Raw genomic sequence first — 23,656 nt, 5'->3', positions numbered from 1 at the left:
CTCAGTTTGGCCAGGGGGCCCGCTCTAGGAAGAGTCCTGGTGGTTGCAAACTTCTACTTATTTATGGATGATGGAGGCCACTGTGCTCCTCGGGACCTTCAATGCTGCAAAAATGTTCCTGTACCCTTCCCTAGATCTGTGCCCCGATAGATTCCTGTCTCGGCAGTCTACAGACAATTCCTTGGACTTCATGGCTTGGTTTGTGCTCTGACATGCACTGGTAATTATGGGACCTTAAATAGACAGGTCTATGCCTTTCCAAATGATGTTAAATTAACTGAATTTACCACAGGTGGACTCCAATCAAGTTGCAGACACATCTCAAGGATGATCAGTGGAAACAGGATGCACCCGAGTTTAAAGTGTTACTAAACCCAGGACCACTGCATTCACTATATCTGTTCTCCCATAGCACACAGAACAAGGAAATGCAATTCATTTACAGTGCCTTGCGAAAGTATTCGGCCCCCTTGAACTTTGCGACCTTTTGCCACATTTCAGGCTTCAAACATAAAGATATAAAACTGTAATTTTTTTTGAAGAATCAACAACAAGTGGGACACAGTCATGAAGTGGAACGAAATTTATTGGATATTTCAAACTTTTTTAACAAATAAAAAACTGAAAAATTGGGCGTGCAAAATTATTCAGCCCCTTTACTTTCAGTGCAGCAAACTCTCTCCAGAAGTTCAGTGAGAATCTCTGAATGATCCAATGTTGACCTAAATGACTAATGATGATAAATAGAATCCACCTGTGTGTAATCAAGTCTCTGTATAAATGCACCTGCACTGTCATAGTCTCAGAGGTCCGTTTAAAGCGCAGAGAGCATCATGAAGCACAAGGAACACACCAGGCAGGTCCAAGATACTGTTGTGGAGAAGTTTAAAGCCGGATTTGGATACAAAAAGATTTCCCAAGCTTTAAACATCCCAAAGAGCACTGTGCAAGCGATAATATTGAAATGAAAGGAGTATCAGACCACTGCAAATCTACGAAGACCTGGCCGTCCCTCTAAACTTTCAGCTCATACAAGGAGAAGACTGATCAGAGATTCAGCCAAGAGGCCCATGATCACCCTGGATGAACTGCAGAGATCTACAGCTGAGGTGGGAGACTCTGTCCATAGGACAACAATCAGTCGTATACTGCACAAATCTGGCCTTTATGGAAGAGTGGCAAGAAGAAAGCCATTTCTTAAAGATATCTATAAAAAGTGTTGTTTAAAGTTTGCCACAAGCCACCTGGGAGACACACCAAACATGTGGAAGAAGGTGCTCTGGTCAGATAAAACCAAAATCAAACTGTTTGGCAACAATGCAAAATGTCATGTTTGGCGTAAAAGCAACACAGCTCATCACCCTGAACACACCATCCCCACTGTGAAACATGGTGGTGGCAGCATCATGGTTTGGGCCCGCTTCTCTTCAGCAGGGACAGGGAAGATGGTTAAAATTGATGGGAAGATGGATGGAGCCAAATACAGGACCATTCTGAAAGAAAACCTGATGGAGTCTGCAAAAGACCTGAGACTGGGACGGAGATTTGTCTTCCAACAAGACAATGATCCAAAAAATAAAGCAAAATCTACAATGGAATGGTTCACAAATAAACATATCCAGGTGTTAGAATGGCCAAGTCAAAGTCCAGACCTGAATCCAATCGAGAATCTGTGGAAAGAACTGAAAACTGCTATTCACAAACGCTCTCCATCCAACCTCACTGAGCTCGAGCTGTTTTGCAAGGAGGAATGGGCAAAAATTTCAGTCTCTCGATGTGCAAAACTGATAGAGACATACCCCAAGCGACTTACAGCTGTAATCGCAGCAAAAGGTGGCGCTACAAAGTATTAACTTAAGGGGGCTGAATCATTTTGCACGCCCAATTTTTCAGTTTTTTATTTGTTAAAAAAGTTTGAAATATCCAATAAATTTCGTTCCACTTCATGATTGTGTCCCACTTGTTGTTGATTCTTAAAAAAAATTACAGTTTTATATCTTTATGTTTGAAGCCTGAAATGAGAAAGACACTTGGAATGCATCCGGAAAACGCGCATGCAAAAATGCATCTGGAACGTGCATTTTTTGTGGTGTGAACCAACCCTGAGAGAATTTTCACAGATAGGAGCTTCTCTTTCAGCATCTTACTCAAATAATATAAATAATCCTCCTAAAAGTAATTTATCATATATAAAACTGGTAGACTGTGATATCACATATTCTTGTTGTGTGGTTACACTTTTATTTCTTTCTAGAATTGTCCTTTCATATCGTTCATTCTCCTTCCTATTCTGAAATTCCAATTCCTACTGTGTGTACAACCCAGACTATCCGCCAACCACCAGCGAGTAGCGCAGAAGCTGGCTTAGATAGGCCTCCTGAACTCCTTTCACAGCGCCCTCTCTGGCGCCTTCCGTGTATAATTTTGAAATCTCGGCCGACCACCAACGAGTAGAGCAAAAAGCTGACTAGATCGGCCTCCTAAATGCCTCTCTGTGACCACAGCGCCCTCTTTGGCGTTTTCCTGTATAACGTTGAAAACTTTCCGTGTGGAAACAACGCCGATGAATAATCGTTCCGCTCTTTCTCTGGTCGCCCCCACTCTTCATTCTTGCCACCTTTTGCTCTCCTCCCACCTTGTCTGTGTTCCTCAGGCTGGTGATGTGTGCCATGGATGGGCCGGAGCCTGAGTGGCCGCTGCTCAGATGAAAGTGTTTGCGTGCTGGGTGCTCACCTATGTGGTCTGCCTGGCCGCGGTGAGGAAGATGTGGAGCAGCCGGTACATGAGGAGTAACCTGAGTAGATCCCTGTACATGAACATGCTGAGCCACAGCCAGTCCCCCCCGTACTGGGAGGGGGGCCACCAGGTGAGGGCAATGGGGGAGAGGGAGGGAAGGAGAAAGGGAGGGCACAGCATGGCTGGACTGGGGACACACAGGAGCCAATATTTCTACCATTCTGGGGGCTCTGAGGGGAAAACTTCCCCCATTTCAGGGGCTAGAACCAGAGGGCTTGTCTTCTGAGCCATACAGGTGTGTGTCTGTAGATGGGAGGGGGATAAATAATATATAATTCTTATTATACAGGATTTATATAGCACCAACTGTTTGCACATCGCCTTACAATAAAAAGGGAGACGATACAAGAGGGCCCTGCTCCTGTGAGCTTACAATCTAACAATGCCCCACCCCCCGTGCATCAACAGCAGTGGTGCAATTTTGCTGCAGCACCATGTGATTCAGTGCAGCGCGATATCTACGCTTTGGACTTCTTTCTCCGCAGGTAGGGCCGCCGTACCTGTGACTTGCATTCGCAGGCACATATATGAAAAAAGCCCAAGGCCGGCCATACATGGACCGAAATTCGCTCGATTTACCCAACCAACACAGACAGTGCTGATGCGAGAATCCCTTCAGCAAGGCTATTGTCTTCTGACAGAAGACAGTGATTATTGCTAGCGGCTATAGCAGCTGGCTGTACGCAAGTTGAAAGATCAACTTGGTACGTTCAGCCTGCCCATGCACGGTTCGACTCTCAGCCGCTTCTGGAACTGGCTGAGATTCGAACCATGTGTGGCCGGCCTACGGCCTTTATCACATAGCTGGTAAATTCAGGTGATTTTTATTATTATTATTTTTTTATACCATGTTTTTACCCCCCTTGGCTGCCCACCTACAAGGAACATGGCAGCTGAACTGTGCACATGCCATGACGCTTTGCTTCATGAGAACAGCACATCTACTCAGCGTACCAAGTCTGATAGGTGACACTGTCTGTCTAACATGTCCATTGAGGTCAGAGGGACTGTGCCGCAACCAGATGCTTGGCTCATGGTTGTGGCGCAGTATTTTCATTCACGGTCCTCCTTGAGATTGAAAGGGGGAAAAAAAAACTCAAATTTGTGAGGCAGTGGAATCGCGGATGATCGACCTCCCTTTATACAGGTTTGAGTACATTAGTATTGCATGCTATGGGCCCGGTCACACCGCTGCATTTTGGGCCGTAGTGTTTAGCTCTGTAAACCAAAATCCATGGTCTTGATTTTGTGTGCATGTAAATGTTTATGCGACTGTACATGTTTACACTGTAAGCCTTGGTTTCACACGTGTGCAGATCAGGAATACTTGCAAAATCGCACTCGTTCCCAAACAGGAAAAACGCATTGCTCTTTAGCAGATGCATGGGAATGCCTTTAATTCTTAATGGCACCCCCATGAATGGCAAAACGCTCAAAACTGCATGGTGTAGGATTCAGTGTGGCGCAAAAAAAAAAAAGGGTCCGGGACTTGAAATGAATGGAAACCTGCAGAAGAATGTAGGGATGAGCTCCGGCGTGTTCGCACAGTGCAGAGCCCGCCAGGAAGTCTGCACGGCGTTGCGCCAATCACAGGCAGGGAGACATTGTCCCAATGCTCGGCTGCAAAAATCGGGAAATGTCTCCCTGCCTGTGACTTCCTGGCAGGCTCTGCACGTGCACTGTGCAAACACGCCGGAGCTCATCACTACTCAATGGGCTGTATGTGCTGCTGCCACTGCTTGTTGAAATCGGTGTCAGCGTTTTATCATGATTACGTGATTACATTTTAGGGTTTTTTCGACATGTACAAAGAGAGATCACACAAACACTTGTAGGAAAAATCAAACTGTATATAAAAAATGTAATCTTAATGGAAAATGTAACAAGAATACGTCACTGTAGATGCCTTTCAACAAGAAGTCCCCCAACTTTACGGCTTGGCATGATGATCAAGCCAGACACATGGTAATAATGCAGCTCTTGTATGGGGCTAACTATTACACGTTTTGGCTGTAGTATATACAGGACTAATGGACAGTAGTAATTTTAAAGTGGAGGTCCACCCCAAAAAAAAAAAATAGGCAAAAAGGGCTCAATTTTTTTTTTATACTTACCAGAGAAGGCTGTTGCTAGGCAGATCATCCTAATCTGCCTCTTTCTTGTCCACGGTGAGGTTCTGTGTTTTCCTCCTTGCGTTGCCTCCTGGGAAATGGTGGTGCGCTGCCTTCTGGGACACGCAGGACGGTGTGCCCATTCACAAAAAGCCTTGCGACTCGCGCATGCACAGTAGGAAACGACTTTACTGCCTGTTTCCCTTAGTGAGGATGGCAGTGCCAGGACCCAGTCTGAGGGACGAATTGGCTTCGGACGGGCAACCTGGACAGGTAAGTGTGCTTATTAAAAGTCAGCAGCTACAGTGTTTGTAGCTGCTGACTTTTTTTTTTTTTTTTTACCGCCGGACCTCCGCTTTAAGTAAAGTCTTAGAGAAGCAGTATTACCCTTTAAGGAGGATAGCGCACATTCCTGAAGGGGATTGGTCATTGGATCCGTTCATTATGACATTACTATAGTATGAAGTCATCTAAAGAAACCAGGCTTAGATTGCGTTCTTATGTATTGGCAAACCAATAATAATAAAATATGAAAGTTCCCCATCACCAACATGGCGTATAAGCAGCTGAGGTTGCACAGGAGTAAAATATTCTCTGCCTTAGTGAGGTAATTTTGCGCCTTCACTGCCGCTGCATGAATAATTCATTTAGGGGGAAATATGAACAACAATCGCATAATCAGGATATTGCAGGGCGGGGAATGCCTCTGCTGCCTATGATTGGCTGTCGGCTTTACCAGCTTCCTGGCGGGATAGCTAAGGTGGATATGAACTTATGTCCAAACATGCCAAGCTCATTTCTAGTAATCGGTGGTTGCACAGATGCAGAACACCTCGGCTTATATGGACATAAATAGGTGTCTGTCTATAAGAGTACAGACCTTCTTGTTATGCCAGATAATGCACGATCCTTTATACATCTAATATGGCTGAGTGTGGGCCTAAGTGTGCCAAATAGTGGTTGTGTAATATATATCTAAAGCCAAAGCTTTTTTTTAGCATTGGATAGAATTTTTTTATTTTTGCTATCTGGGGCCCATTTTGGGATTTCCCTTAATTTCCTGCCTTTTAGACATAGCAGGAAGTAAGGAAAATCCCTTCTTGGTTGTTACTAAAACAAGTGTCAACATTGGAATATTTCCCATCTATTCTGGTGACAAAGAACAATTTGAGTTTTTTTCCTTTATTTCAGTCCCAGGTACAAGGGTCATCATGACGGACGTAGATGGTGAATCTCCGAATGGGGGGCACAGACAGATAGTAGGAAGCGTGTGTACTGGGGGTGGAATGCCTTCTATGGATCCAATTGTGTCCTAAATACTTCTACATTTCCATGTATGGGTAGTTTTTTTATAAAAGTGATCTGAATGTGTCCCAGCTGACATGCATTGTGCTGGCCAATCTTTTTCATTATTAGGTAGCCAGTTTGGAGCAGTGATTTGCAGATTGATGCGGGAACAAGGAAGTTGCTGAAAGGCTGAAGGAGATCAGCACTGTTAGGAAAGACAATATGTAGGAGATTTGCTAAAACTGGAGGGTGCGAAATCTGGTGCAGCTCTGCATAGAAACCAATCGGCTTTAGGGCTGGGAAAAAAATCGAGTTGGTAGGTCATATTGATTCATATTTAAAAAAAATTGATTTGTTTGATTATTTTTTTGGTCCTAAGGCGCAGCAGGAGTTTTTAGGCGAGGTCGCGGCTTCGGCCTAGTCCGCGAGGCCTGACACCGTGGCCTCGCCTAAAAACTCATGCCCGCAGCTTCTCAGGATCGGCGCGGTGTCCATCAAAACAAATAAATAAAACATTTTGAATCGTAAATCAAGTTTTTTTAATGAAAAAAATCGCCCAGCTGTAATCGGCTTCCAGGTTTTATAGTCAATGCCCAATTGAACAAGCTGAAGTTAGAAGTTACCATGCACAGTTGCACCAGATTCTGAGTGATCCAAATCTAGTAAATCGCCCCCAATGTGTGTTCTCCAATGATGCACACAATACCATCGGTAGTTATTTTTAATATCAGTACTGAGGTTAACCAAGTACTGATTAAAGACTAATTTAATAAAAGGCACAGAGCAGCATCAACAGGCTTATTCAATGAGAGAGTGCTAAGTGCAGTGACAACTTATGAAAATGCGCGTTCGCAGTCAAATTCCGCTGTCATCTTCTTCTTTTTTTTTATTATTTTTTTTTTTTTTAGGAAAGCTTATAGGGAGGTGAGGGCATAAAATTACAGGGACTTTTTTTTTACCTTAATGCAGGAAATGCGTTAAAGGGGTTGTAAAGGAATTATTTTTTCCCCCCTAAATAGCTTCCTTTTCCTTAGTGCAGTCCTCCTTCACTTACCTCATCCTTCCATTTTGCTTTTAAATGTCCTTATTTCTTCTGATAAATCCTCGCTTCCTCTTCTTCTGTCTGTAACTACACACTGTAATGTGAGGCTCTCCCTGGTGTGGAGTGTCGTGCTCGCCCCCTCCCTTGTACTACAGGAGAGTCAGGACGCTCTCTACATTGCAGATAGAGAAAGGAGCTGTGTGTAAGTGGGCGTCCTGACTCTCCTGTAGTCCAAGGGAGGGGGCGAGCACGACACTCCACACCAGGAAGAAAGCCTCACATTACTGTGTGGAGTTACAGACAGAAGAACAGGAAGTGAGGATTTCTCAGAAGAGATAAGGACATTTAAGAGCAAAATTGAAGGATGAGGTAAGTGAAGGAGGACTGCACTAAGGTAAAGGAAGCTATTTAAGAAAAAATTGTACCTTTACAACCCCTTTAACGCATTTCCTGCATTAAGGTAAAAAAAAGTCCCTGTAATTTTATGCCCCCACCTCCATATAAGCTTTCCTAAAGCCTGTACACCCTATCGGGCGGCATCAGCCAGTGCAACAGAAGCTGCCTGAACAACTGGCTTCTGTGAAAGGGGTATGACCGAAAAAGGTCTGCCGATCGGCATTTGATTAGCGCTCTCAGCCAATGGCTGCGAGCACTGACCAGTGTGTTGTCTGTCAGAACACAATAGCTCAGTGGGGAAAACACTGTACTAACATTGGATAGTTGGTACAAGATCTCCTACTGAGCTCCTCCCAGTTTTTTTTTTTCATTCAGCCTGCTGGGTTAAACAAAAACGTATGTATGTATCAGGCTTTAGTGTGATCTTGATCCAGCGCTGTGCCCTTCTGCAGTGGTGCTCTTCTGTGTTCCTCTCCGCACAAAGGCAGCAGCAGTTCACACTGGGCTGCGGGAATGAAGCTGTGCGAGTTCAGCTGAACTCGCACGATTTCACTCCCGCTTGTCAGTCCCAATTTTGCCAGCAATTACAGAGACTTCCTTGCAGTTTCTGCACAGATGTCAATGTAAATCGTGGGCTGAAATCGCAACAAGTAGTACAGAAACTACTTTTTGAAATCGGTGCAGCGCCACCGATGCAGCGTTGAACCGATTAGGACGGTGTCATCGCCGGCAAATTCCGCCGATTTGACATACAATTTAAAATGTCAAATCACACCAGTGTGAACCAGCGCTTACACCCACTTTAAAGCTGTAGTAAACTCTGCTTTTTTTTTTTTTTTTTTTTTTGTACGTACAGGTAAGCCTTAAGGGTTACTTGTAGGCACAGTAAATATCTCCTACACATGCACCGTTTTTAGGAGATATTTACATGTGTAATATCTGGTGACGTCACCAATGCATGTGCACTGTGCTCGCAGTGGAGAATGCCATGCATGGGAGTAACATCATCGCAGCTCAGCTATTCAAACTGCAGTTGCCCGCAAATCTGTAAGGAAAACTGGGTAAAGATGGAATCCCTATCAGCGGTGACAGTGCATCACTGGAGGGATCTATGTTTTAATTTTTTTTTCTTTTTTAGGTAATTCTGTCATAATGTGCCAGTATGTGGTGCATTGTAAAATTGCCTTCAGGAGGTTAATTTATTTATTTATTGTTTAACACAGTTTACTACTCTTTAAAGCAGAACTAACTAAACCCACGTATCGGTTTCAGCCAAGAAAGCTTGGCCTTTGTTTGATCTTCAACTGCCATTATGCTCCACATGTGATCAGTAATGACAGCCATTTGATGGGTTGACAGTTTGGTTGAGAGCACAAGAAAATATGACAGTTACATTCCCTGCATGTGCCTGGAATGTAACTGTTTTTTTAAACTGTTAAATCGATGGAGAGGAAGTGAATAGTCGTGATTATCCGGGTTGTTAAATCAATGGTTTTGGTTCTGCTCTAAGGCCCCTTTCACACTGGGGCGGTTTGCAGGCGCTATTGCGCTAAAAATAGCGACTGCAAACCGACCCTAAACAGCGACTGCTGTTTCTCCAGTGTAAAAGCCCTTAGGCTTTCACACTGCAGCGGTGCGCTAGCAGGACAGCTCCAAAAATCTTTGGAGTGGTGTGTTTACCGCTCCTCCACCGCTCCTTTCCATTGAAAGCAATGGGAAGCCTCTGCAGAGTCGCATTGCCAGCGGTATTAACCCTTTTTCGGCCACTAGCGGGGGTTAAAACCGCACCGCTAGCGGCCGAATACCGCCTAAATTCCAACGTTATAGGGCTGCTAAAAAAAAAAGCTGCAACCGCACCTCCCGCCCCAGTGTGAAAGGGGACTAAGTGACAAATTAAAGCTCAACTACAGCTATTTTTCTTTTCTTCTTCACAAAAAGTTTCCGGTCTGAAATAAAGCGGACTATTGCAAGCTCCTCTCTGAGTATAATAGTTGGTCCCAACCCGTGTCACTTTTACTGGACAGCTTGTTCATGGAAAAAAAATATATATACTAAACTAAATAGTATAGTGTCATTGTATTTAAAACAAGTTCCAGCCTGGGGTAAAAAGTAAAATAAAATTAAGTCAGCAGCTAAAAATCACTGTAGCTGCTGACTTTTAATATAAGGATACTTGTCCAGGGAGCCTGGGATGTCAGCCTGTTTCTTATTGCGCATGCGTGAGTCGCGTTGCACCTTTCTGAATGGTCCCACTGTCTTCCGGGATTTGTGTGTCTCCCAGAAGACAGTGTGGGGGAGCTGGAAATTTTGTAGACTGCTCCACAATGATTGCGGCGATCTTACCCGGAAGTGGGTACCTGGTATCCGCCCCCCACGAAAGGTGCCAAATGTGTCAGAAAAGGTGGGGAGGAAGCAAACGAGCATAGCGTCCCCTTTTGGGTGGACCTCCTCTTTAATAACCCTATACAATTACCAGAATACAGTATTTTTTTGAATACTTAGGCCTCATTCACAATGGCACTGTCAAACTTGTGTTTATATTCATTAAGGGCCAGTTCACACCAGACGCAGTTCCGTTCAGTTCCGTGCGCTTTTTTTCTGCACTAAAAATGCATGCACAGTGTTTTCCATGTATTCCAATGGCTCTAGTTCACACCATGCAGACAGGTTCCAGTCAGTTTCTGCACCGAAACTGACTGCATGGTGTGAACTAGAGCCATTGAAATAAATGGAAAACACTGTGTATGCATTTTTAGTGCAGAAAAATACTTTTCTAAACACATTAAATACATGTGGCGCTCATACCGTGTGTTTACCTGCATTTAGGTGCAGTCAGTTTAGAGAAAATATATTGCTGCTTGTCCAGAATCTGGTTAGAAACTCTAATGCCGCGTACACACGACCATTTTTAATGGTCTAGAAAAAACAAGTTTTTATTTTTTTCAATCCGATTTATTGTTAAGCCTGCCTTGCCTACACACGATCTGAAAAAAAATTGCTCTAGCAAAGCGTGGTGACGTACAACACGTTACCCTTTTTTTTTTTTCCATTGTTGAAGAAAAAAGCATTGGTGAACAGTATACACCAAAATATGTTTCTTGCTTAAAAACAACATGAATGGAACAGATGTATAGGGCTGGCATCTGTTTGTTTTATGTCTGAACAAATGGAAAAGGACACTACCCTTTTTTTTTCTGTGTATACATATAGACTTGGATGTAAACGGACGTACATCTGTATACATCCGCACAATCATAGACAAACATTGTAGTTCATTCTGGAAAACTAACAGCCAGATCTAGACTGAACAAGTGTGTGAAAGGGCCCTAAAAGTTTATACTTCCCAGATAACTTGTCCTGCGTTTAGGAGAGACAGTGTGACTGAGGCTTAAAAGGGTTGTAAAGGAAAAAAAAACGTTTCCCTAAATCGCTTCCTTTACCTTAGTGCAGTCCTCCTTCACTTACCTCATCCTTCCATTTTGCTTTTAAATGTCCTTATTTCTTCTGAGAAATCCTCACTTCTTGTTCTTCTGTCTGTAACTCCACACAGTAATGCAAGGCTTTCTCCCTGGTGTGCAGAAAACCTGTTGAGGGGGCGAGCAGGAGAGTCAGGACGCCCACTAACACACAGCTCCTTTCTCCATCTGCCAAGTAGAGAGTGTCCTGACCCTCCTGCTCGCCCCCTCCCCCCTCAAGAGTCTTTCTCCACACCAGGGAGAAAGCCTTGCATTACTGTGTGTAGTTAGACAGAAGAACAGGAAGTGAGGATTTCTCAGAAGAAATAAGAACATTTAAAAGCAAAATGGAAGGATGAGGTAAGTGAAGGAGGACTGCACTAAGGTAAAGGAAGCGATTGGCACTGCGCTGACAAGCCATTCACCTCTGCAGCTAGGGGTTCGGATCCCGGTCTCGGCTACATGTGAATTGAGTTTGGTGGTCTCAGCCCAGCTCCCGGTGGGTGTGCTATGCGAGGTAAGCCTGCGCTTAGTACGCCCACCCCCCTCCCAGAAAAACCACCACACTTACACGCACTCGAAATTGGGTTAACATGCACGCACTTTGACCACGCGGTCTCTAAAAAGAGAGGCGAAGGACTAACGGGGCTGGTTGAGCGGGCTAGATCCTCTCACTCCCTTATAGGGAGTCCCTCTGCCCCGTTGGGCTTCAAAGCGGAGCAGGTAGGACGGTCTGTGTGGGAGGACCCCCTCACACACCTGCCATTGCCACCCGGGGCATGGAGAAAGGTGGCAGATTGCCTCTGGGGGAGGCCTGCCTACTCCCAACTCCTGCAGTCTGGCTCCTCTCTCGAATACACGCACAAAATACACTTTTAAAAAAAAAAAAGGAAGCTATTTAGGGGGGGGGGGGGGAATCATTTACAACCCCTTTAAGTATTAATCGTTTTTGTTTTTTTTTTTTTTTTTTTTTATGTTCAGTGACTAAACATGATTTGAGATTTCTTCATTAAGGTTTGATTAATTCTAATGATTGTCTATGCATTTCTTATTACTGTTTTCTAACCCGCATGGAAATCACAAAAGGAAGAGTTTGGTCTTTACAGGCAGCACAGACAGTCCTACTCTGTTTATCGGTATAACCTGATATCTGGCTGTATTTTGGTTCCTACACAGCAACGTCCTTACATTACATAGTGAAGAAAAATAGATCCAGATTATTTTATTGGGTTCAAAACTCCAGTTAGACGTTTTAAACTGAACTGTACCAGACAGTGCACAGTCATCCCTAAAGAACCCATTAAAATTGAAATGCCATTTTGTGTCTACATGTAAGGGAACGTGGTAGGTACATCATAGGGCACAGTGAAGTCATAATCAATTGATGTATGCTGTAACAATGCAGGTTATGTAGGCATTATAGACCAGCAAGTGATGTTACAATGCCATTGTTCAGGGGAATATTGCTCAATGAATAACGCTTCGTGCTGCTCATTGTCTGGCCAGAGTGCCTCGTATTCATCACCGGCATGCTCTACTCACCAGGAGGACACAAGGGGCACGCACACTGTCTAATCCCTTCTCCTCACTCCTCCCCCAGACTTCATCTTCATATTATTCATTACATCAATGACTGAACGTGCTTGCTATTCTCAAACCTACCTCCTTTTGCGATTTCAGAAGTGTGAAAATTTAAATTGTACATATTCGTATACAGTGTGTGTTTTATATAGCGGGTAAAATAAGTATTGAACACGTCACCATTTTTCTGGGCAAATATATTTCTAAAGGTGCTATTGACATGAAATTCTCACCACATGTCTGTAACAACCCAGGCAATCCATACATACAAAGAAACCAAAACAAATACGTTTTTAATAAGGGTGCGATTCCTCCGACTGAGACTAGCGACGTGGTATGATTGCTTTTCCCATCAACAACAAATGCCAAGGGAATTTTTTTCACATCCACCAGACACATCCTGCCCCCCCCCCCCCCCCCTAAAGTTTGAAGGACGGGGAACTGGGCCGTTTTCAGAAAGTTTGGAGACCCCGTGCTAAGAGAGAGTGTTGAATGAAAGCATTAATAGTGCCAATTTATTAGCACTGCAGTCAGGCATTGGATGTGACACAATGTGACAATCAAGGGGTTAAAACGAGCTCCCACCCCAAAATTAAAATATAAAATATCTAGAATACATCTTGCAGTTCTTCATTCTGTAGATGTAGTGGCTGCATTATTTTTTTCCCCCTGAATTTGCACCTGGTGATCCTGCTAAGTGACATATGACAACACTCGCATACTGTATCTACCGAGGAGCAGTGTTGCCGCCCATTGGGACTACAGAACACTTCCTCTTCTCATAACCAATGGAAATATTCTGTAGTCCTTACAGCAGATGTAGTGATGTTCAGCAGATGCATAGAGCACAGGAAGTTATCAGACCGCAAGATTTCTGGCACGATCACAACAGGTATTTTTTGCACTTGCCACACGGATAGAACGCAGTGCTTTCAAATGTATTTAAAGGATACGTTCACCTTTGGAACATGCTCCACCTGTATTTAGGGTGGAACATGTAACCTGTTCCAGCTCCTGCCTCCACTCCCCCCCTATGACAGCGGGCAAGGGATCTTCTCCCACACTCGCTGTGAGAATTTATAAAACTGCTCAGCTGTGCGGGTCTCCTACATGGCCGCATCATTCATTTACAAAATTATGTGAATAAATTAACTACAAGTACCATCAGGCTTTGTGGCCGGCAGCTTGTAGTTCTCAATCTGCAAGGGCTCTGGTGAGCACTCTTGTAGTCCGTTGATTCCTCCTGACATTCTGTATCTGCTTGCCCAGAGTGCACTGAGGGTCTGCAGGATCCAGATATTGCACCGTGATCTGCTGATTGTGTGTGCAATGCCTTACAGGTTGCTAAGTAAAAAAAAAAAAAAAATGCACATTTTTTTTATCTCCAAAAAAATATGCATTTTATTATTTTTGTAAAAGGAGTACTTGGCCTTTAACAGACCAAAGGGGAGCAAATAGGAAATTCATTGTAAGGGTTCTTTCACACAGACATGCACCGCTCTATTCCATGAAAAGATCCCCTGCTGAACTGGGGGGAGAATGGGACAGATGTCACATTTATGACCTCCATCCCCATTCAGTTTTTTTGTCTGCATTTTGACAGCAGATATTTGCAGAACTGTGTCAAATCCCGGCACAATTAAGTCTGGAAAAACAGAAGGCGTGTTTTTTTTTTTTTCTCTCTCTGGACCTGGACAGACTCTGGGTTAGGTGAATGTAAACAGACATATGTCTGTTTTCATCCGCCTGCCCATAGACTTACATGGAGCTTCTAGTCAGGTCCTCCTGAAAAATAAACAGGGGACCTGATCAGAAAGTCAATGTCAAAGGCCTCTTAGCCCGCATCTTAGTTCACATCGGCACGATTGGACAGGTCAAATCAGAGCCTATCGCCGGAAATTGGAGCAACCCAATTGGTGTGAGACCGACTCTGCGGCGCCGCACCAATTTCCAAAAGTAGTTCCTTCACTACTTTTGTCGATTTCGGGGATGATTTCAATTGACATCTGTGCATGAACCCGCCCTGATGTCTTTCAAGTTGCCCCCCTGAAGTCGGACTGAAATGCGGGTTTGAAATTGTCAGGATCAGAGTAGCGTTTTGAGAGCAGAAAATGTAAGTAATTACAGGTTCAAATGAAAATGTTGTTTTGTGACAGGGTCACGTTGGGAATGAAAACAAACTGCACAACTTTTCTTGGACTTCATTTACTGTTGTGTGTGTTGTGGCACATGTAGTTATGCAGACAATTAGATGTGAGTGGGGCTGTATAGATTCCCTATAACGCTAACCTACAGCACATCAATATGAATGAACCACATAGGAAAGAATGGGATTTCTACTTGATGTACAACAAAATTCAAGAGTTTTACTGCATAACAACAACCAAGTGTGATTAGGCCCTAAAGCCTCATACATACGATCGGATTTTCATCGGACAAAGCGTAGGACTTTTGTCTGAAGGACGTTGGCCAGAAACTTGTATTGCAAAGAATTGTCGGCCAACAAACATGAAACTGTGTTTTTCAGCGCCACCCTTTGGACAACTTCTGCTAATGTTGTGTTATGGTGAGCATTGCCTCTGAGCATGCTTTGTTGTACTTTTGGAGTTTTGTCCGACGGACTTGTGTGTACACACGATCGGAAAATCTGACCACACACAATTGTTGGCGGACAATTTTAAAGCATGCTATCCAACATTTGTTGGCGTAAAATCCGACAACAACTGTCTGAGGGAGCGTACAAACAGTCCGATTTTCCAACGACAACAGCCTGTCATCACACAATTCCCGTTGGATAATCCGATCGTGTGTACGAGGCTTAAGGCTCCATGCACACTGCTTAAAAAGACATCTGTTCTCTTGGGAGTAAAAAACGCTTATATAGAGCATTTTTTGTACAAAGTTTAGATGAGTTTAGGAGAGTTTTTAATTTTTTTTTCTGCCTCCAAACTCCAATCATAAACGCGAACCAGAAGTTTTTTTTTTCCTGCCTCTTAAAGTGTATTTGAAGCCATTCTTTTTCATTCTCTTTTTTTTTTTTTTTTTTTTTTTTTTTTCTTTTGTTTAGAGTAGGTGGTGGCGAATCTCCTGAGATTTTTTGCTTTTATCTTAAATGCTAAGGACATTCATCCTTTCTGTTTGTTTGAGGCTCAGTTCACGCTGCAGCGATGCGGGAAACCTGCGAAATCCACTGCGGGTTCCCACATCACATGTCTCCCGGGGCAGTTCACACTGCCCTATGCGAACTGCTGGTAGTGTCAATTGAAAATTAATGACCCCCAAATCAGTTTGCATATCGTAGTGCGAACTACAAATTCGGTCAGGAATCGGATCGTATTGGGCCCTCCTGTTTGGTCCAAATGCGATGGAAATTCAGCCATACTTTCTGTATGGCTGAGATCGCTTGTGTTTTTTGCACTGCGAATCACATGCGTTGTCGGACATCGCACCAGTATGCACCAGTATGAACTGGCCCTTGGTGTCCATTGTCATCAAGACAAAACGTAATGGAACATGTCAAATATAATTGTCTCTGGAACAGGGTTTGAACCATTCCATACGCTATCCAAAATAAAATAATTTCGGTGTATATATATATATATATATATATATATATATATATATATATACCAGAGAATTTTGAGCTTGTTTTAAACAACTTTTTTTCTCATTCTCCTTTTTAATTTACATAATAGTTTGCTATTTTATTATTTTCTTACATTTCTTAATTTTTCTTTTGTTTTTTCTTTAGTGGTACTTATGTGACCCTGAGAAGATCAGCGAAGCCCTACGACCAATGTTTTTTCAGAGTTATCTAGATGAAGGGACCCAAACATTCCTTGACAGGAGTATTGAGAAGTCCGGCTGGCTCTCTATCCAGTTGTATCATTCCTTCATGTCTTCTGTCTTCAGCATGTTTATGTCCAGAACCTCCATCAATGGGTAAGTGTTGTCTTTCTCAAACAGCTTCCACCCTGCTCAACCCAAAGTACAATGGTAAATGTGTGGCAAACTGTATATTAAAGGGCATCTATAGTCAAAACCTTTTTCATTTTGTTTTGGCTAGATTACGGAACATGCATAACCCTAGTCAAGTTTTTATTGCAAACCAGATTCTGCCTCTTTGTATGTCTTGTGACCATTGTCATAGACGGAAAGCTTTAAGAAATCTGAAATTTCTTCATCGTACATCCAGAGACACAGGGTATCTCTATATTCTTTGTAACAGGGTTATGGTGCCACCTTTGAGTGATCGGAAACTGGCAAAAGAAGACAAGAAATCCCCCTCCTAGGCATATTCCCTCCCATGCTTCAATTTTTTTGCTAATGTCATCAGGCTTCAGTAGTTCAAGTTTGTAACTCTCCTATCTGGTCTTTGACTCATACAAAGTTTTACCAACTGGATGTTTGGGCTGCTGCGTGAGATTCTGACCTAAAATTATATATTGTGTCTTGTGGACAACTATAATGACCCAAGAAGCCAGCTATATATTTAAGCTGTGTGCAAATACGTATAAATGCAGCAGCTGAACATCCAATCACAATCCCATGTGTGTTGCTATAACAATGATAATAAGAAGTGCATCAGCTGGAAAAATGAAAGGAACTTTATGATTTAATGATGCGCAATAATAAGAGTAAGGCGCAAACACATTGCAAAATATCACATGGTGTAATGCATATAAATGTCCATAGTTTTTTTTTTGCAAAGAAAATGTAAATCTCCACAATATACTGTATAGATGCAAAAATAGGAAAACATTTTTTTATAAAAATAAGAATTTTTTTTCTCTTAAAAGAATGCCCTATTTTTTTTTATCAAAGTACTCCAAACGCTGTGCTTAGAAGTGAACTGTGCTCCAATACTAGCCAATACGTGCTCCACCACTGTGTGTAACGGATGTACACTCACCAACCATCAAGCTTTAGCGAGCCTTAAGACACTGGGGTTAAAACAAGTATTACTCACAGATCACATCGTCATGGTAACAGCCAGCAGGTACTTCTTCTGATATCCTCCTTTGGTTAAAAAAATGGAAAACGCCCTAATGGTGCAATCTGTTTATTCACCCATAATTAAAGAATTAAAAAGTAGAATAAAACTCATTTATTGGTGCTGACGGTAGCACCAATGTAAACTGCTTCAAGCAAGGTTCTCACTCGCCGCTCTTCTAAGAGCCGGCGTGCGCTCCAGCACCCGGAAATGCCTACAGGAGACCCAGTAGTAAGTGACGATGACAGCGGCGGCCACACAGCCTCAATGCATTTCACTAGATGAGCGTCTTCAGAAAACTTCCGGGTGCTAGAACGGACACTGGCTCTTGGAAGAGCAGCGAGTGAGGACCTTGCTTGAGGCTGTTTATGTTGCTGCTGACGGTAGTGCCAATAAATGTGAGTTTTATTTTGCTTTTTAATTCTTTAAATGTGACTGACAGTCACCTGAGAACCGAGCGATTGGTGGTGTTTGAATGCTCGTTTCCCAGGGTTAGAGCCAGCGGGGGACAGGTGCAGTATCGGACTGATGCTGCAACCACCTAGGTAAGTATGATTCTGAAAATAATAAAACCCCATTTTTCTCTTGCTACAAAAGCAGAAGTCCTGCCTTGCTGGGAGGGGTTATGCCTAGGAAAGGATTTTCTGTTTTTTGCCAGTGTCCAATCACCTGAAGGTGGCAACATAACCCTATGTTAATGGAGAGGAAGATACTCATGGAATGTACTCAGGAAAAGGATCTTGCAGGTAAGTAAAATATCACATTTTTACAGTTGTCCGTGCTCTCGTTTTGGAAAAGGTTTTCTCTTATTTCCTGTGCTATAGAAAAAACGTTTTGCCTATAGATACACATCAGGTTGTGGTTTTCAGTCAACTCTAGTGCAGAAATATGCTTACAGGAAATAGTTTTGTGGTTCAGGCTGGCCAGAAATACCTCGGCAACCCATTAATTTCCACTTTTTGATGTTTTTTCTTCTTTCGCTGAATGCATTTAAAGCACGAAGAGCTCACTAGATGGGGGTAAAATTAAGACAAATAAATGAGATCTTCATCTATATATTGCTTGCTGCCATCTCATGTCGCAGGATAACAAGATGGACGCCTTCAACTGATTTCTGTTGTCCCGCAAAAACCCCCTCCTCCCCATAACTAATCATTTGCATAAAAAAAAAAGCTAAATCTAAATGCACTTTTCCTTAATCATCTTCCAGGCCATCTAACGGAGAGATGATTTGCTCTGCCTCCAACAGAAAGCACAAACTACAAAGAGGTTAAAAGCCCCTTTGTCCTCAGTTTGATTGTGTTTCAGACTGCCCAGGAGTACACATTGTAGTTTGTTTTGTTTCCCTGGGTCTTTAGTGCTCCTGCTACAAACTTTAAGGAAGCATTTAAGGCAGCGAGGGTGTGTTTTGAAGCTTGTTTACTGCGGGTTAGGTTCATTCTAAGGTTTTATTTCAACACTTTTCCATTTTAGTTTGACTTCTACTCTTTTTCTTCCCCTAATAGGTTGCTGGGTAGGGGGTCTATGTTCGTTTTTTCCCCAGAACAATTCCAGAGACTTCTTAAAATTGGCCCAGACTGGAAATCCCAGAGATTGCTGGACTTGGGAGCAGGGGACGGTGAAGTGACAAAAGTTATGAGCCCACACTTTGAGGAAATCTACGTGACAGAGATGTCCCAGACTATGATATGGCAACTTCACAAGAAAAAGTACAGGTATGGTTTTGCATTTCCATGTACTGTGCCTACACAGTGTGGAGGGAACTAACAAAAAATTGTGTGAGCACAAGCTTGCACCTCTCTTACAAACCAAAAAATAAAACTGAGCAGATGCTGCTCCTAATTAACAAAGGGGAACAAGCTTAAGCATTCAGTTCTCTGTTCTTTGTCTCTTGACATATACAGCACAGATAATGGAAAGCTGGAGCTGCATGCTCTGATCTCCTGCCATCACTGCCCCCAACTCAGTTTAGAGCAGGAGGAAGAGAGTTGTTAACCCTGCAGGCTCTGCTCGTGTAGTGTGATTACTGCACAAGCAGTTATGTAAGCCCCTGTTCACACCGGTGTGACTTCTCATGCGTTCCAAATCGCATGAGAAGTCGTAACCCCATTGTCGACAATGAAACCGTTATCGCCGCAACTCGCGTCATAGCAATTATGAAATGGGTTCCTGCACAACTTTTTAACGATTTCATTGCGACTTGCATAGACTTCTGTTAAATAAAGTTGCAAGTTGCAATGAAATCAGAAGTACAAATTGCACTGATGTGAGGCTTTGAAATTGCGCTAAAGTATGTTATTTCAAAGCGGCACTGGTGTGAACAGGGGCTAATTAAAAAAAACACTTTCGGGCACATTTATAAAGTAATGAATTTGACATTTGCAAAACAATCGCAGCAAGTGCATCTTCCAGGCATATGTGTTTCAAGGCTAATTCAAATAGGCGATTAAGCCTGTCCCCTGTGCAGTGCTTGTGCTTCCACCTCAAGGTTGCATGCAGGCAGCCCATAGAGGTGGATGAACACACAACGACTACACAGACACAATCGCATGCGGAGGAGCACAGTTCTAGGCTCGTCAGCTGCTGCTAAATGCATGTAGATGTTAATCCCAGCAGCAATTTGTAGACTCCTGCCACTGGAATGTGTGCCTATATAATTATGCCCCTCTGTGTCTCCCTTAGAAAACTTTATTTTACTTCCTTATAAACTGATTAAAATCTTTATAATTTAAATCGCAGCAATTAACATTAAGTTGCACATTAACCCTGATAAAGAAATTTAATTTCATTAGTTGCCTTTTGGCTAGTTGAATATAGTGCATCAATTTAAGTAAAATGCAGGTCTGGCTGGATCACATTTTGATATTGTTGCACTACTCGCATGAAGAGACGACATTTAAAATGCTGACTTGAATACATTTTGTGCAAAAGGATACTATTATAGCAACAGTGTTCTGCATTGAGACTTCCTAAAACAGCTTTAGTATATTGAGCAGGTTTTCCAAGGTTATGATCATGTCATGAAAAGGGTCTATTGACCTGTGACTGGATCATTCCACTGATATTGGCTTTAAGTGAACCCTGAAGAGATAAAAACACCTATGTTTGCGGTTGAGGGGTGGTAAAAACACATGGTTGAGCCTCTTTAACCTGAAAAGGCAGCAGATGGGGGAGCAAACAGGCTTTGCATAACGGCACAGCATCTGCCACAAATTGCTTTTCAGAGGGTGAAGCTTGTGTAAATGAGCTGTTAGGGATAGGCAGGTGGTAAAAGGGGTGGGATTCAACTTGTTTCTCAGATTCCTACCAAGTGCCATTTAAATGCTGAAGAATAAAGTGACCGTTTGCTGTGCTTATCATAATAGAAAAACATAGTAGTACTCTTCCTGCTGCAAAGTTATTGTAGAGATTTCAGTGCAAATCAGTTGACATTATGTAACTAGTGCCTAGACATTAGGGGCCAGATTCAGAAAGACTGGCGTATTTTTAGGCGGGCGTAGCACATCTCATATACGCTACGCCGCCATAACTTAGAGAGGCGAGTACCGTATTCAGAAAGAACATGCGTCCTAAGTTGCGGCGTAGCGTAAATGGGCCGGCGAAAGCCCGCCTAATTCAAATTATCAAGGCAGTGGGCGTGTTGTATTACAATGAGCTGTGAGCCCATGTAAATGAGGAGCCGAATGAACGGCGCATGCGCACGCATGCTCAGAATCGCGTCGCAAATACTCCCTAAGATACGTCGGCTCAATGCTTTGTCGACGTGAACGTAACCTACGCCCATCCCCATTCACGTACGACTTATGCAAACGACGTAAAATACGACGCTGTTCCGACGTTTCCGACATCCATACCTTAACATAACTTACCCCTCTTTTATGAGGGGTAAACTTACGCCGGACATACGCCTTACGTAAACGGCGTAGCTAAATCCGACGGGCGCAAGTAAGTTTCTGAATCGGCGTATCTTGCTCATTTGCATATTCGACGCATTAAATCGACGGAAGCGCCCCTAGCGGCCAGCGTAAATATGCACCCAAGATACGACGGCGTAGGAGACTTACATCGGTCGTATTAAGCCAAAACGACGGTGCATCTTTTAACTCACGCAGCGTATCAATAGATACGCCGGCGTAAAACGTTCCTGAATCTGGCCCTAGATCATGTGTCTGGCCAACAAGGGACCCTTTTCCCTATAGATTCACTCTGAATTGCTTATAACTCTTCGTTGTACTTTTTTCTGAGTGACAAGTAGAGAAAGAAGCATTGCTGATGGGGCCACAAAGTTCAGTAGTTTTTACACTCTCTGTACTCATTTCAGCCAACACCGCAGTTTCCAGCTTCTTGGATATTAATATTACATTTTATTATTTTTGCTCTTTTGCTAAAGCAGTGAGGTTAGTAATGCATATGCTTTTTCTTTTGGTAGAGTGCTAAATATCGATGAATGGCAGAGGACAGGATTCCAGTACGACATAATCAGCTGTTTAAACCTCCTTGACCGATGCCACCAGCCTGTCACTTTATTGAAGGAAATGAGAAGTGTCCTTGAACCAACTCGAGGCCGTGTTATATTGGCCCTAGTCCTGCCTTTCCACCCTTATGTAGAAAATGGTAAGTGTCTGGTGTGTGTTTTCACTTCAATTCATAGATTGTGCTTCTATTCATCATATAAAAAAAAATAATCTTGGTCATTTCCCGTTTTCAAGACAAACGGATTCAGTCTGTTTCTGTTTTTGCCTAGACACAATTGAAAGTTGTGAAAACTTGACGGTTTGACCACCATCTGTGTATCAAGAGCTGCTGTCGGCACTTCTGAAACACACAACAGACTCTGCAGCAGATTACACCTTGAGATCTGCTATCTTCGTGTAATGTACAGGGTTCAGCTGTCAATTTGACACAGTCCTGCTCTTTGTATCAGGAAAGTTTACAGGTTTGCAGGCACACAATCTTTCCTATTAGGACCTAGGGGGAAAAAAAATATACAAATGCAAAGTACCTTCCACCTAGGCTGGTTCAGAAGAGGATTGAAGGGATTCGCAGTGTAGGCTTTAGCTCCCAAATTAAGTTGCATGCTAATCTCAGGCAAGAAAAAAGGGGGTTTAGCTAGAAACTGTAGGAACCGTTGGGATTGATTTTGTTTAAAAATAGACTTATCCCTTGGATCCAAACATTTCTTATTAAAACTTTACTTCGCACCTTCCCTTAGCTATTTTGTTTTTTACTTTTTTCTTTTTTAAATATTCGTATATAAACTTTATTTTCATTGCTTTGGTTTGATTTTTTTTTTAGTGCCGCATTAAGATATACGAAAAAAATACTGTAGAATCAGTGTTGCTAAAGAACCCCACTATTATTCTGAGACCAGGTTATGCTCATTCTCGTATTGTTAGGAATCGCAGTGGTAAACAGCTCAAGTTCAAAAACTGCTGAGAGCTAAGAAAAGTTAGAGGATTTTTTTTTGTAATGTAGTCGTCATCATAACACGTATTGCTAAGGTTAGAGCTCATGTCACCCCTTTCGTATATAAACTTTATTTTCATTGCTTTGGTTTGATTTTTTTTTTTTAGTGCCGCATTAAGATATACAAAAAAAATACTGTAGAATCAGTGTATTGCTAAGGTTAGAGCTCATGTCACCCCTTTGAAAAAGTGATCTGCGATGGATTGCTTTTCAGAGGTGTTTAAGGCCTGGTTCGCACTGGTGCGGTGCGAGAATCCTGCAAATCCACTGCGGATTCCCGCATCGCACCCAACTCGCACAGCAGTTCACACTGCCATATGCGAACTGCTGGGGAGTGTCATACAATGTTAGCGACACCCCCAGTTCAGCTTGCATATCGCACTGTGAACGGACAGTTCGGACATGAATTGGATCGCATAGCAGACTTCTCTAGCTGCTTTTGCAGCGCCCAAGAGAAGAGGCTTTAAGGGAACATTCGCATGGAGGAGGAGCCTGCAGGAGCTAGGTATAATGTATGTAAAAGTGTTAT

At 42.9% G+C, this 23,656-nt stretch overlaps 1 protein-coding gene across 2 annotated transcripts in view; it reads left to right on the top strand.

Annotated features, from left to right (window-relative positions):
* Nucleotides 1-2,520: 2,520 nt before the first annotated feature.
* The window catches only part of METTL9 (methyltransferase like 9), a 54,415-nt gene continuing 33,279 nt past the window's right edge, over nt 2,521-23,656 (top strand). Inside the window, exons 1-4 of one of the 2 annotated variants that reach the window (XM_040356825.1) lie at nt 2,521-2,866; nt 16,420-16,610; nt 19,167-19,376; nt 22,091-22,275. In XM_040356825.1, the coding sequence (XP_040212759.1) occupies nt 2,705-2,866; nt 16,420-16,610; nt 19,167-19,376; nt 22,091-22,275 (748 nt within the window). In that variant the 5' untranslated portion in view covers nt 2,521-2,704. The remainder of the gene's footprint in view (nt 2,867-16,419; nt 16,611-19,166; nt 19,377-22,090; nt 22,276-23,656) is intronic. The other variant, XM_040356826.1, reaches the window with a different exon arrangement.

This window comes from Rana temporaria, chromosome 6 (genome assembly GCF_905171775.1).
Source record: "Rana temporaria chromosome 6, aRanTem1.1, whole genome shotgun sequence".
NCBI lineage: Eukaryota > Metazoa > Chordata > Amphibia > Anura > Ranidae > Rana > Rana temporaria.
Note: the sequence above shows the minus strand (reverse complement) of the source record. Positions and strands in the feature narration are given on the sequence as shown.